Source organism: Balaenoptera ricei, chromosome 2 (genome assembly GCF_028023285.1).
Source record: "Balaenoptera ricei isolate mBalRic1 chromosome 2, mBalRic1.hap2, whole genome shotgun sequence".
NCBI lineage: Eukaryota > Metazoa > Chordata > Mammalia > Artiodactyla > Balaenopteridae > Balaenoptera > Balaenoptera ricei.
The window spans coordinates 103969475-103983277 of record NC_082640.1 but is presented as its reverse complement, the minus strand read 5'-3'; the positions used below and the strand labels follow the sequence as shown (position 1 = coordinate 103983277).

Below are 13803 nucleotides of genomic sequence, written 5' to 3'. Positions count from 1 at the left end.
TTTAAAAAAAAAAAAAAAAAAAAAGTTTATTGGTGATGTTTAAGAAAAGGGCTGTGGGATGGGAGGGCTGGAGGCAGGAGGCTACGTGGGCTGCCCAGCCTGGTCCTCCTGCTGCATCTGGGCGATCAGCTGCTGCCTCTCAGCTGCCTGGCGCATGCGCATCATGACGAGGCTCTCATAGTCCCTCTCAGACCGCACCGAACCCTGGGGGTGCAGAGGGAGGACACGGGGGCGTCAGGGTGGCGGGGCAGAGCCCCGCGGATTCCAGACTCGGAGGACAGGGCCTAGGCAGAGCCGCCGCCAAGAGTCAAGGAGGGAGGATGCCCAGGAAGGGAAGGACCCTGGAACATCCTGCAATCCCAACTCACCCATGTTCCTTCAGAGCAAGCAGGCCTTTGGCCCCAGGCCAGCTTCTCAGCTGGCTCCCCTTCAGCCCATCTCAAGCAGCTATCACCCCACCGCGCCTCCCCTTTCCCAGGCCCTTTACATCTACAGTCAGCTCAGGTGAATCACTTCCTCATGCTCTAGCCAGGCCTTCATCTCCCTTCATTTCCTCCACCCCATGGCTTCTGCTTCTCACAAGTTACCAGTGAAGGGGGGTTGTCAGAGGCGCAGAAATACACTCCACTCTGCCAGGTGGAGGTGAGAGCACTGACCCCTCCCAGCTGCCCACCCTCCCTGTGGTCTGGCTCCTGCTGAGGATGCACAGGGAGCCCTACCCTAGACACAGCCTCACTGAGCCCCACCCTAGAAGGAGAGAGAAACAAGCATGAGGCCAGCTTGCCTCCTAAAAATACACACCAGGGCTCCTGGAGGTCAGGGCCCGTGGCTTTTTCTTTTATGATCTTGCCCGCACAGTGTGGAGGATTGAACAGTGCAATATTTTCATAATCAAAAGAATAATAAACGACCACCTCAGTGGGCCAAGGCTGTGGGGTGGAGAGGCAGCTCTACAGGAGAGCCCTGAGCCACCAACACCATGCCCTGATAAGGTCTGCAGTGGCACTTAAATCACTTCCTCCCTCCGTGCAGCTGAAGCTGCGTGAAGAAGTATGAAGCCCACCAGAGTTGGCACAGAAGGGAGCCAGGCCAGGGGGGCTGCACAGTAGAGAGCTGCTGAGGCCTGTTTCGCAGTACCCCAAGCTGATGCACCTTCGTGGAACAGGCCAGGAAAAAAGTACGGTGGTCAGTGACCCGGGGGATTAGAAGGGAGTGGCTGGGGTTAAGATGCCAGGCCCTGGCCAACTGGTTTGGAGTCAGGGGTGTACAGAACCAGGAAGTGTTACTCAGCCCAGATCCCCCTGCCCTTCCCGACAGCCCCACGCCTCCTCCTCTCTCCTAGGCCTCCGCAGCTCCTAGGAGAATTGCCCTCCCAGCCAGGCTCACCTCCTAGGCTTGGCCCAGCGCCTTCCCCAGAGGCGGGACCCCAAGTGAGGCCCAGGCAGCCCCACAGGAACGCAGGACCCTGGCTCTCAGATGTCCTTTCCTGCCCTGAGGCTATCTGGGAAAATCGAGGAAAGGCTGAGGAAATGGAGCAGCCAGGCTTGCTGTCAGGCCAAGGGGAGGGCAATTCTCCCCTCCCCAAGGTAATGCTGCTCTGCTGAGAAAACCTGAAGTCACCCTCGGCATGCCCCGAGCCTGGCCCTGGGAGGAGCCAGCCCTTTATAGGCACAGGGCTGCTCCGCGTGTACACACCCTCTGCCTCCTTCCTTCCCCGCATCCCTGCAGGCTCTGCTAATGAGGGCCTGTCACGGGGCCCCAGGGCTGAGTCACCCACACCAGCCACAGGCCTCTTCCTTCCCCAGCAGTTGTTCCACACGCCTGCCTTTCAATTAGCTCCCACCTCCCGGAGCTCCTCACCCCACACCCACGGGGGCTGGGGAGCCAGGCCTGCCCGCGGGGACGCAGGGCGTTGGGCTGTGGAGGAAGAGGCGGCAGCGTGGTGACACACAAACCCGGATGGTCCCCAGAGGAATGTTACGCTCCCCGGTGCCCTGGGGCGTTGCCGCTGCCCCAATCCCTGCCTGCGGATGCTGCAATTACCTCAGAGCATGAGACCAGCCTTCCACCTGACTGAGTCAGCCGAAGACAACAACACATCTCCTCCGCCACACACTGGCACAAACAGCCAAGCCACTAATCAGTCTGGGAGCCAGCGGCGGAGAGGCCGGCCCCCCGCAGAGCCAGGGAGAGGGCGAGGAGCCCGGCACTGGGCAAGAGGAGCCACCTCAGATCGCGCCACAGCTGCCCTCGCTCCGGCTCCACGGAGTGGAGTGCTGTTTCTTCCTCCGGGGGTTTTTCCACTGCCCTATCAAGTAACCAGGCCACTCCTGTCTCTCTGGGAGACTCCCGTCGCCAGGAACTCTCAGCTTTTTCGGCTCTCCTGGACACGCGGCCGAAGGTCCCTGCTGAGCAGAAACCCGGAGGCCTCTGCTTCTGCCAGCGAAGGCTGCCTCCCTGATTCTCGCCGTTCACTGCTCCAGCGGGACCAGATGGCCCCCAGCTGCCCTTGAACCGGGCTTCTGAGGTACCAGGCTTGTCTGCTGGCTCCCCGGGGCCCCATGGAGACCTGGCAGAAAGGCTCCTTCTGCAGCACCTCCTTCTTCAAGGGGCTGAGCATGCGGCGGCCGCGGAGACTCCGGCGACAGGGCAGCGTGCTCAGCCAGGCCAGCACGGCTGGAGGGGACCACGAGGAGTACAGCAACCGAGAGGTCGCCCGGGAGCTGCGAGGGAGGCCAGATGGCCGGCGCCTGCCACTGTGGGGGGACGAGCAGCCCCGGGCCACCCTGCTGGCCCCGCCCAAACCCCCGCGCCTCTACCGAGAAAGCTCCAGCTGCCCCAACATCCTGGAGCCCCCATCCACCTACACCGCAACCTACTCTGCCACCCTGCCCTCCGCGCTCTCCCTGGCGGACGCCCTCCACCAATACTCCGATGAGGACCCTTTGGATACGCCCCCCTTCCAGAGGACACCTGCTCCGGACCTCAGTGATCCCTTCTTCTCCTTCAAAGTGGACCTGGGGATTTCACTTCTTGAGGAAGTTCTACAGATGCTGAGGGAGCAATTTCCCAGTGAGCCCAGCTTCTGAATGGGGGGAGGGTGGGCAGAGGTGGGTGAAAGAGCCAGAAGCCTGGGGACCCAGAGAAGGAGGGGACAGTCGTGGATTAAGGTAGGGATAGGAATCCAGGTCCCTGCCTTCCCTCTGGGTCCTGAACAGTTCTCTGAGTCACCCCAGAGTGGAGGGACAGAGGTACAGAGGCAAGATGGAAATGTGAGGGGGGCACCTGCTGGCAGGAGCCCTGAAGGCAGCTAGCTAGGCTGGGAAAGGGAGGCCATGCCTGCAACCACAGGGACCAGGCAGAGGCCAGCAGAGAGGGAGGGCGGCATAAGGGGTGAGTCCGGGGGTGGAGGACGCGCAGACTAGGCATGACAGATGGGTGCCCTGGGCCAGCTCCCTCTGAAGCCACTGTCAACAGAACGAGGTTACAGGACAGGTCTGGGCAAAAGTGGTCCAATCCAGGCTGGAGAGGAAAGTGGGAGACCTAAGGGGAGAGGGATGAAACAGGCGTGACCTTGTACAGTATGGTAGCCACTAGCTGCACGTGGCTGTTTAATTGAAATTAAATACAATTAAAAATTCAGCCCTCAGTCACACTAGCCAGGTTTCAGGTGCTCAACAGCCACATACGACTAACGGCTACCACACTGGACAGCGCAGAGTGAACGTTAACATCACTGGAGAAAGTTCTACTGGGCAGCACAGGCCTAGACCATGGCCTGGGGCCTGGTGGGGGGAAGGAGGAAGCATATGGGGCCTGCAAGGGAAGGGAGGGGCTGACAGAGTAGGAAGAATGAGGCAGGTAGAGATACACAGTGTAACTCTGGAAAACAAATCAAACAAATCACTAGCAGAAAAGGGGGCATGAGAGACTCAAAGTGCCAGTACAGCTGCCCGTAGCACGAGCACTCCCTGGTGCCCAAGGAAGGAGGCTCTAGGGAATGCCAGGCACAGACAGCTTGCGAAAGGGGGCTGTGCGGAATTCCCAGAATTACTAGTGACGGAGCCCTTGGGAAATGCAACAAGAAACAGTGGCAGGTTTCCCTCCTTCCTGCGCCCATGAGAATATGGGCGGGAGGACTGGATCAGGGACAGACATGAAGCTCAGAGCTGTTACAATGAAGAGGCAAGCTGGTCTCCAGAATCCTCACCAGGACTGAGGAACTCTGCTTTGCTCAAAACCTCTGACGACGGGGCTACGGCCCCACCCTGAGGCCTGGCCAGAAGACTTGGAGCCAGAGCCCAGTTGGCCGCATGTGGTTCTGACACCCCAGGCCTTTCCAGGTGTGGCAGAGGGGGAAGGGAAGCCTGGACACACAGCGCCTCCACAACCCAAACCTGTGGCCTCCCCCTTCCCTCCTCTTGTGTGGCTGTGCTGAACTGAAAGCCCCCGTGGGATGGTGATAAAGAGAGCTCTTTGTAACACAGCCTATGGAGTGTCGTCTGGGGCTGTGAAATGCTGGGCCTTAACCGTGGGGAAACGGTCTCTAAAGAAGGGTCCCGAGTCAGGCTCAGACCAGGTCCTTTGCCTCCTCTGTCCAGGGTCTGGGACACACTCCAGAGAGCTCCCCATCCTCACGGCCAGGTGAGGGGCGTGGTGGCGGGGTGCCTGAGGCAATGGGAGCGGAGCCCTTGCTGACCCACGGAGGGGCATTCTTCCCCACCGAGGGGCTGGAACACGTCAGCCTGAGGCTCTCACACAGACCCCTGGGCACTTCAGAGAAGGGAGAGAGAGCTCTTGTCCCACCGAAGTGGGGACAAGTGTGACCAGGGCTGTGTGTGTGTATACGTGTGGGGCGGGGAGCGGAACATAAGCCTTCATGGAGCCGCGAGGACTAAGAGCCGGTGTTGGGCTTGTGTCAGCTCAAGTGCCTGCTTTACCACAAATCGGGCACCAGGCAGCACCTCAGTGTCGGCAGGGTAGCCAGTGTTATTTCTAAAGAGGAGATATTGCCTCTTGACAGTAGGTCCCCATCTGGGATAGCCGTGGACGCACCTGGAAGGAAGCTGGGGAAGGAAGCAGCCACCCTCATCACCGGCCCCTTCCCTGAAGCACCAGGTCATCTCAGCGCCAAATGCTTCACACTGCAACCAAGCGACCCGCAGGCCAGGACAACGCCTTTGGGTGATGATGAGAGAACCCAAAGGGGACCAGAATATGATAAATAAGGTCTAAGAGGTCTGTATAGGGTGGGCCCCACTGGCACTCAGAGAGGAAAGGGGATCAGCAAGGAATCCCAGTCCTCCTGCTTGGATTGGCAGACCTGCCAATCTCTCCATATTCCTGATGACTGGGATTTGCGAGGAAAGGGCCCTGAGAAGAGCCCAAACAGGAAGAGGCGCCCCGAAGCCTGAGCATGCCCGGCTGCGTGAGGCCTGGCTCCTTACCTGGGACAGTCCTGGGTGGTTAGGGCCCATTGTGCTCTGGGGCCGTCCCTCCAACCAGGAAATCTTCAGGGGGTTATCGACTAGGCCCACTTCATTCTGGACAGCCAGCTCCTGTCAAATACAGCATCCGGTCCTGGTCCCATCACTCCAGTCGGCTGCAGAGAGGCTCTCTCTACCCCCACAGAAAGAACCAGAACCAGCGCTCTCATCCTCCAAGCAAAGCACAGCAAACTTCACACAATGGTATGCTGAAGCGCTGACCTTCCCTGAGCGCCACGTGAGCTTTCTGACTGGGGAGTGGGGCAAGGGGAGAAGGCAGTGCCAGGGCTCCAACCTGGAGGCGTGCTGGCTTCCAGGGGAAGGTGGAGGGTGCGGAGCCAGGCAGCAGGAAATGAAGCCGTCCCCGGAATATTCTCCTGTCCATCCCTTCACTTGCTGTGCCTCTACTCCTGGGAGCTGGAGGGGCTCTGGGGAATCCTGGCTCTGAGCTGGCCCAGAGATCCCCCGGGAGTGTGGACACCTAAGCTCAGAGGGCCCACAGAACTGGATTCCTCCCCTGGAATGGCAGGGCTGTCGGCGGCCCCCAAAGCCCCACAGAGCACTCACCGCAGCCTTGATGGTTGCAAACTCCACCACGGCGGTGCCTGCCTTCTTACTGGACAGTACCAGGTTGAGCACCTCTCCGTACTGTGAGGATAAGGGGGTCCCGGTAAGCATGGCTCAGCCTTCAGGATGGCCCAGCTCACACCAGAGACAAGCCTGGGCCACCCAGAGGCCACCAGGCCATTTTTAGCTGGGGTATAACCTCTCATTGCTAGGTTCCCAGAAAGGGGGGATCAGAGATGGGAAAGAAAGGTTCCCTCGCCCCTCGGGAATGCAGAGGACAGCAAAGGAGAGCTCGGCAGACGTGGGAATTTAGACCAGCAGAGACGCACAGCTGCCTCAGCAACTGAAAGAGGTGAAGAGGATGTGGCTTTGGTGCCAGACAACAGCCTGCTCTCGCCCCACACACGCAGCCAAGCCCTTTGCTTCTAAGGACAGCAAGGGAGGGGGCACACGGCAACATGAGTGACTGGGGGGCCGTGGCCTGGGGAGAAGGTCTATGACACAGAAAAAAAGGCAGGTAGAGATGGGAAGGAAGGTTAGGCCTGGAGCTCCTGGGGTTTGGGCTGAGGTGGGGCCTGAGATGATGGGTTAGGGGGAAGTCAGCAGGGCAGACCTTTTGAAAAAGCCGCAGGAGGACATCTCTGGAATAGCCGCCTTGTGACTTGGCCTCCTTCTTGCCCTTCCACTTGAGCTGAAAAGACAGCAGTGGGCGTCACCATTAAACACTGACTTCTCAGCAGAACGAGACCCTGCACCTGAGCTTTACAGTCTGAGCAGACACCCCCCCCTTCAAAGCACTGGTAATCTAGGGAGCACCCCCCAAAATGCATTCCCCTTGAAAACAGACAGGCAGGTGGCCTGCTCACCCACAGCTACGCTTCCAGCCCTATAAGATGCTCTCCTTCGAGGGCCTCAGGGATGCAGCCTTCAGGGCTAAGAGCAGCCTTTCACGGCCAGCTCTGAGAGGCCATCCTGATGCCCAGGCAGTGGGAAGATGGAAGGATGGGATGTGGGTAGTGGTGTGGCTCCCAGAGAGCCAGCATCCCCGCCAGAAGCACCTGTGCCCATGGAATCATCTGTTCTGCTGAGAGGAGATGGTGTGAGGTGGCCTGTAGATCCGCAGGGCTCACCTTTAGCTTGGGGGTTCCTTTGCTTTCAGGATTTTCTGCCATTCCTAGAAAATTTAGGAAAATTAGCAAGGTAGAATATGATGGAGTCAGAGGTTCTCTCTCCAATGGAGACACAGGCCAGGGCCAAAGGACCTAGAAAAGATCACTCCTGACCAAGGGCAGTATTTGCCCCGCCCTGCTGTGGAGCCTGGTAGGGCAAGTAGAGGCAATCCCACCCCAACCCTGAGGAGCTGTCACCTTGGGACAGCTGCCCAGCTGCCTGCTGAAGGCCATGGTCAGCACTCTGCCAACGAAGGGCTATGAACACCTACGGGGGGCAGAAGGTAGAGGTACAGACCACACAATTCTACTGAAACAGAGTACCCCAGAGCCTTCCCCACCCCGCCCTGGTGATCTGCTCCAAAACAGAGCCAGCTCTGCTTGGGACTAGGATAAATGGGGCCAGGAGATCTCAGGTAGAGTGAAAAGCCAATAGGCCTCAGAGAACTGGTAAGAAGAGACAGGTGGCACGTGTCCAAGTGGGGTGCCCAGGGGGTTCCAGCAGGTGGAAGGTTCCAGAACAACTTCCCTGAGCAGCCAGTGTGGCCACTCTGGGCATCAAGAGCTGCCTCAGAGGGGGAGGCAGGTTTGGGGGACGGACTCTCACCTCTCAACCTCTGTTCCCGTTCCTGGCGTATCTGCTCCTGGATCACCCTCTGCTGCTCCTCCAGCTGCCGGGAACCCTCTTCTCGCAGGCGTCTGATCTGCAGAGTGGGAGTTGGGGAGGGTGACAGTTCTGTGCAGATCCAATTCCAGGTTGGCTCACCTTGCAAAGGTCCCTGGGACATTCCACCTGCAAGCTAGGCTCAGCAACCTGCAGGTGGGACAGATTACCCAGATCCCACAGAAGAAAGTGGAAATGGCATGTCCTCTCCAGTCACGGCAACCCCTTTGCTCCACCAGCCTCCTCCCCCTGCAGATGGCCGCAGTGCCTGGACGCTCACCTCTTGCTCTAGTGTCCCGGTGCTCCGGCTCTCCTCCTCCTCCTCCTCGTCGCTGCCGTGGGCCTGGGCCTGCCGCTCCCGGGCCTCCAGATCTACGAACAAGGGTTGAATGACCCAATGTCTGGTCTAAGCAGTTTCTACATGGCCCCAGCCTACCAGGCTCTGGCTGCTTCCCCAAAGTCTCACACAGCATGAACCTATACAGTAACTCTGGCCCCTCCCTCAATGCCCATGTGCTCCCAAATTAATTTCCATCGAGAAAAGTCCTAACAAGGGAGAGAATAGGATCCAGCTGAGTGGCCGGGGTCTGGAAAAGTTAAAGCAGCTCACGCTGACCAAGCTGGTTCTCCAAACAGTGAACAAGGTGTGGGTGGGTGCTTATGTCAGCAGCCCAGGGCCACGGGTCAGGGCTGCCAGTGGGTGGAGCTCCTGGCCTCTGTTCCTGTGGTTTGGCACCACAGCCTGACCTGCGACCTTGCCATGGCTTTGATGCTCTTCCCACCACTGAGCTCAAGTTCCCACAGAATCTTCTTCTTTTTTTTTTTGGCTGCGTTGGGTCTTCGTTGCTGCGCGCAGGCTTTCTCTAGTTGTGGCGAGCGGGGGCTACTCTTCGTTGCAGTGCGCGGGCTTCTCATTGCGGTGGCTTCTCTTGTTGCGGAGCACGGGCTCTAGGCATGTGGGCTTCAGTAGTTGCAGCACGTGGGCTCTAGAGCACAGGCTCAGTAGTTGTGACGCACGGGCTTTGTTGCTCCGCAGCATGTAGGATCTTCCTGGACTAGGGATTGAACCCATGTCCCCTGCATTGGCAGACGGATTCTTAACCACTGCGCCACCAGGGAAGTCTCCCGACGGAATCTTCTACCTCCCCCCTCAACTCACATTTACCAAGCCTCACTGTGGACCCAGCTACAACGGCTCCTACAGGAACGGCAGCCTCCATGCAAGGACATCACCCCAGGTCCTGGAGCCTTCCCACCTTCCAAGAGAAACCTGACTGTGGCCCTGTCCCAGGCCAGCTGCTGTGACAAATGCTTCTGTCAGGTCTGGGACTCGCCGCTTTGTTTTCTGTTCACTTTACTTACCTAAACTCTTCAGGTTTGTTTGTTTTTGATGGATGTACTGGGATGGTATGTGTACATAATAAATATATGGATGTGAAGCAGGCAAGAGGAAGGGGAGGAAAATCGAGTAAAGAATGCTTGGACCAATCTTATGGGGGTGATGAAAATGTTCTAAAATTGATTTAGGGTCATAGTTGCACCATTTGGTAAATTTACTAAAAATCACTGAACTGTTCACTTGAAATGGGTGGATGATATGATATACGAAATATATGTCAATAAAGCTGTTTTTTAAAAGACGAATGCCTGAATCTCTTTGGATCCTTCTGAGAGGATTTCACAGGGACGAATGAAGAAGATCCAGGATGGCATGGCCAACAAGGACGCTGATTGTACTCATGCTGTGTGGGTTCAAATCCTGGCTCCAGCAAGTTCTTATCCTTTTGGTGCCTTAGCCTCTTTTGTCTATAAAAAGTGGGTTTCATAACACCCAGCTCCTTGGATAGTTGTAATAATTAAAGGAGGCAGTAAAACATCTGTCACAGCGCTTAGCTAATAGCACACCTAGTCACTGTTATTATTCCTAAGACTGTCCTTTAGGAGCCACTCCTGAGAACGGGGTTCTGCCCTGAGCCGGGGTTCTGCCCTGAGCTGGGGCCGCAAAGCTCTGAGTTGCTGGAACTGAAGCTACAGGAGGAAAGGTGGGGGAGCTGCAGGAAAGCGGTCCAGGGAAACTGCAGGCTACCAGCACCACGATGTCACCTACCAAGCTTCACTTTCTTCCTTCTCTCATCAAGTTTCTGGGTCCTCTCTGCTGCCTGCTTCCTGGCTTTCCTGACCTTGTCATATGCAGCCTGGCAGAAGAAAGGAACACGGAGGAGCAGTCAGCCAGGGAACACACACAGAGCCCAGCCACCTCCCCAGCCCTGCCGCTAGCCCTAGAGCCATCAGGAGGCAGTCTGGTGACAGGGTCTTCAGGCTAGGACAGCAAGGACTGTGACACATGGCCAAGTATAGAGGATGAAGCACACAGTGGTCTATAAATGTGGAGTACAATTTAGATAGAGAAGGATGAGCTTACCCTGGCGGCAGCATCAGTCAGTACCTCCAAGGCCTGAGAAAGCTGATGGAAGAGTTCAGCTAAACACAGGGATCAAAAAAGAGAGAGGAGAAAAGTAAAGTTAGACTTGATGATGGTGTGCTCCCTCAAAAGAGCACCTCAAAGAAGCCACAAGCTGCTAGAAAAGCAGACATCAGCAGATGATGGACTAGCAAGGAAGGGTGAGCGCATCAGCAATTGACCAGATGCTCCTAACATGCGAAGTGCAGCCTTGGGGCCCAGCGCCCAAAGCCAGGCTGTGCGCGTTGGCCTCCCACAGCACTCACACCACACCCAGGTGGGTTGGCCTCCTTCTCCCCATGCCTAGGAGAGGCTCACCTGCTCTGGGATTATCCGGATTTTTGTCTGGGTGGCAGGAGAGGGCCTTCTGCCTATATGCCTTCTTCATCTGGAAGAGTCAAGATTTGGTTATTTACTCTCTCACCACAGGACAGAAAGCAAAACATTGTTAAAGTGATAAGGGAAATCCAGGGAGTGCTCTCCATCGCTAAAAGCAAGGCTGCCACACTGAAACAGTCACCTCACAACCACAGAGGAGACCTGCAGTGGAGGCAAAGGCCGTGGAGGGAGCTGACCACTGCCCTGCAGTGGAGGGGCTGGGCCTGCTTCCTGCTGAGCACCCAGTCTTACCACTGTGGATGTCAGAGGGCTCCTGGCAGGGGGCAGATGTCCCTATAGCCACCCGGAAACAGGCACTCTCACACACTCATGGTGTAATGTAATGTAAACCAGGGCAACCTTTCTGGAGGGAAATTTAGCCATCAAAATTTAAAATGTACTTTCCCTTTGACTTACTCTGGAATTTGGACTTGTAGAAGCATGCCAAAATAAATATGCAAGGATGTCCACTAAAACATAGTTTATATTACCCCAAAGTGGAGCCAACCAAAATCTCCAACAACGGAGAGACCCATTAAAAAAATTACCATAGACAGAAGTCTGTATGTGTTGTCTAGAAAGATCTTCAAGTCCTCATCACAAGAAAAAAAAATCATAACAATGTATGGTAACAAATAGCAAATCATGTTGTACAAAATGTGCCAATTATACCTCAACTTAAAAAAAAGAAAGAAATATCTTCAAGGTATGGTGCATGAAAAAAACAAGGCTTAGTATATACAATGATCATTTTGGGGTTGAAAATAAACAAGAAAGTAAAAGAAATGTAAATAGTTAGAGACACTTGGGCATGTGCACAGCCCTTGTTTTCTCTTCTTCTCTTTCCTCAAAGCAATCATATGAAACTTGTGGTTTCCTTTGGAAAGAAGCTGAAAGTGGAGGGGAAGGAAACATTTACTTCTCATTTTATACTTTTCTGTAGTTCAAATTTTCAAACCTTAAATAAGTCTTACTTTATTATCTTTTTTATTGATAACGGGTTATCTTGGTGGCGAGGCTATGGTCCTTTTTTAGTTTTTATCTTTGCACCTCTCTGTATTAAAAAGAACATGTTTTATTTCTTATATTAGTAAAAATAAGCAAACATAGCCACCAAGATTCTCTTTTATATATTCCCCACACATAAGGGAAGGCAGAGCACAAAATCCCAGAAGCTACCCTCTGCTTCCTGAGGCCTTGCTCTCAGTTCTGCCTGCACACCTTACCTACTGCTCAAACCTCCTGGGAGGAGGAGCCTCTAGACCAGAACCTCTACCAGTAGCTAAGAAGACTGGCTCCCCAGGCTTCCCAGAGGGAACCAATAAACACTTCTATCCAAAGTGTGCTAAATAAGGGGCTTCGGGGCTTCCCTGGTGGCACAGTGGTTGGGAATCTGCCTGCCAATGCAGGGGACACAGGTTCGAGCCCTGGTCTGTGAAGATCCCACACGCCACGGAGCAACTAAGCCCGTGAGCCATAACTACTGAGCCTGTGCGTCTGGAGCCTGTGCCCCGCAACAAGAGAGGCCGCGATAGTGAGAGGCCCGCGCATCGCGATGAAGAGTGGCCCCCACTTGCCGCAACTGGAGAAAGCCCTCGCACAGAAATGAAGACCCAGCACAGCCATAAATAAATAAATAAATAAATAAACTTATTTAAAAAAAAAAAATAAGGGGCTTCGGAGGCAAGCAGCCAGCACCCCCAGGGGAGGGCCTGCGGGCAGGTGCCTAACTCCACTCCCACCTCCAGAGCTAAGGAGGGCCAGGAGCCACCTAGCCCAGGACCTCTGGGGTGTGCTGCCACCTGCTGGGCCACGGCTAGAACCACACCTCCACCTGCCAGGGCAACCAAGCCCATCTAGCTCTCCTGGCTGAGCCTGAGGAAGCAGGAACCACTCCCAGGACAGGCTTTGAGCAGAGAGGGTGTAGATGTGCTTCCCTGCTCCCCAACCTTCCCAACTGCCCACCTACGTTCACCTCCCACCCCAACTTAGGTCTTCACCATTAAAAAGAAATGACAACAATAACAAAATCTAGCTTTTTTCACTATTAAGAAATAATAATAAGGGAAGGGGAGGTGATAGTTTTATATATAGTCTCACACTTGGAATATTCATCTTTACTCTTTTTTTTTTTTTTTTTTTTAGAATTATTTATTTATTTATTTATTTTTGGCTGTGTTGGGTCTTCGTTTCTGCACGAGGGCTTCCTCAAGCTGTGGCGAGCGGGGGCCACTCCCCATCGCGGTGCGCGGGCCTCCCACCACCGCGGCCCCCCCTATTGCGGAGCACAGGCCCCAAACGCGCAGGCCCAGCAGCTGCGGCCCACGGGCCCAGTCGCTCCGCGGCACGTGGGATCCTCCCAGACCAGGGCTCGAACCCGCGCCCCCTGCACTGGCAGGCAGACTCCCAACCACTGCGCCACCAGGGAAGCCCTCATCTTTACTCTTTAGGCACCTTATCATTCATCTTTTCTCCCTTTTACTCTTTCTTTTCCTTTCTCCATTATGCCCAGGGCCTTATTTCTTTTTATTTTAAACCAAGCCTTTATTATATATTCTTTACATTTAAGGGTCCTTTATTTGTTTTTTCAAAAAGTAAAACAATACAAAAAATATATAAAGAGAGAGCTAAAAAGCTAATATTCTTTCCCCATTTCCCCAGCCCTCTCTCCAAGGTTCCTGTGTTAACTGGATGGTGGGTGTCCTTCTAAACCTTCCCCCTTGATCATTCCAACAAATGATTTGGGGTCTTGTTTTGGGGTCTTTGGGGTCTTGTTTCTGCCTCTCCACCCCCACCTCTCTCTCTCTGATCCCAGGCCCTTTCTCTGAACTGGTTGTGAGGAAGAGGAAGGGAGAAGAGGGTGTCTATTGCCTCAATTTGTAACACTGCCCTCGGAATGAGCTTCCTCAGGACCAGGATTAGCAGCCATGCACTACTGATATTGGAGGATTTTGTGGAAGATGGTTTCTTTTATATCATGGGGCTCTTTTCAAAGAGTTACATGTTCTTTTTTGTAAATCTAAGAGGGACAGTAAAAGGGAGAGAGGAGCTAAGAAGGAATAGTACGAAAGAAAAATA

The 13803-nt window shown here is 54.9% G+C and overlaps 2 protein-coding genes across 4 annotated transcripts in view; one reads left to right on the top strand and one right to left on the bottom strand.

The window, feature by feature from the left end:
- Positions 1 to 6: 6 nt before the first annotated feature.
- Positions 7 to 13803, bottom strand: part of DNAJC17 (DnaJ heat shock protein family (Hsp40) member C17) — a 38801-nt gene continuing 25004 nt past the window's right edge. The window contains exons 2-11 of one of the 3 annotated variants that reach the window (XM_059913612.1): positions 10666 to 10735; positions 10309 to 10367; positions 9994 to 10081; positions 8167 to 8258; positions 7830 to 7926; positions 7112 to 7227; positions 6667 to 6744; positions 6054 to 6134; positions 5448 to 5558; positions 7 to 204 (exon numbers count right to left, since the gene is read on the bottom strand). In XM_059913612.1, coding sequence (XP_059769595.1) covers positions 82 to 204; positions 5448 to 5558; positions 6054 to 6134; positions 6667 to 6744; positions 7112 to 7227; positions 7830 to 7926; positions 8167 to 8258; positions 9994 to 10081; positions 10309 to 10367; positions 10666 to 10735 — 915 coding nt within the window. In that variant the 3' untranslated portion in view covers positions 7 to 81. Of the gene's footprint in view, positions 205 to 5447; positions 5620 to 6053; positions 6135 to 6666; positions 6745 to 7111; positions 7228 to 7829; positions 7927 to 8166; positions 8259 to 9993; positions 10082 to 10308; positions 10368 to 10665; positions 10736 to 13803 lie in introns of those variants that run through there. The other 2 variants (XM_059913613.1, XM_059913614.1) reach the window with 2 other exon arrangements.
- Positions 134 to 4486, top strand: C2H15orf62 (chromosome 2 C15orf62 homolog). The gene has a single exon (XM_059913615.1). The coding sequence runs from the start codon at positions 2562 to 2564 to the stop codon at positions 3087 to 3089; it is 528 nt and encodes a 175-aa protein (XP_059769598.1). The 5' UTR covers positions 134 to 2561; the 3' UTR covers positions 3090 to 4486.

Excerpts from the sequence above, each read along its gene's own strand:
- C2H15orf62 (XM_059913615.1), top strand. The coding sequence starts at position 2,562 with ATGGAGACCTGGCAGAAAGGCTCCTTCTGCAGCACCTCCTTCTTCAAG.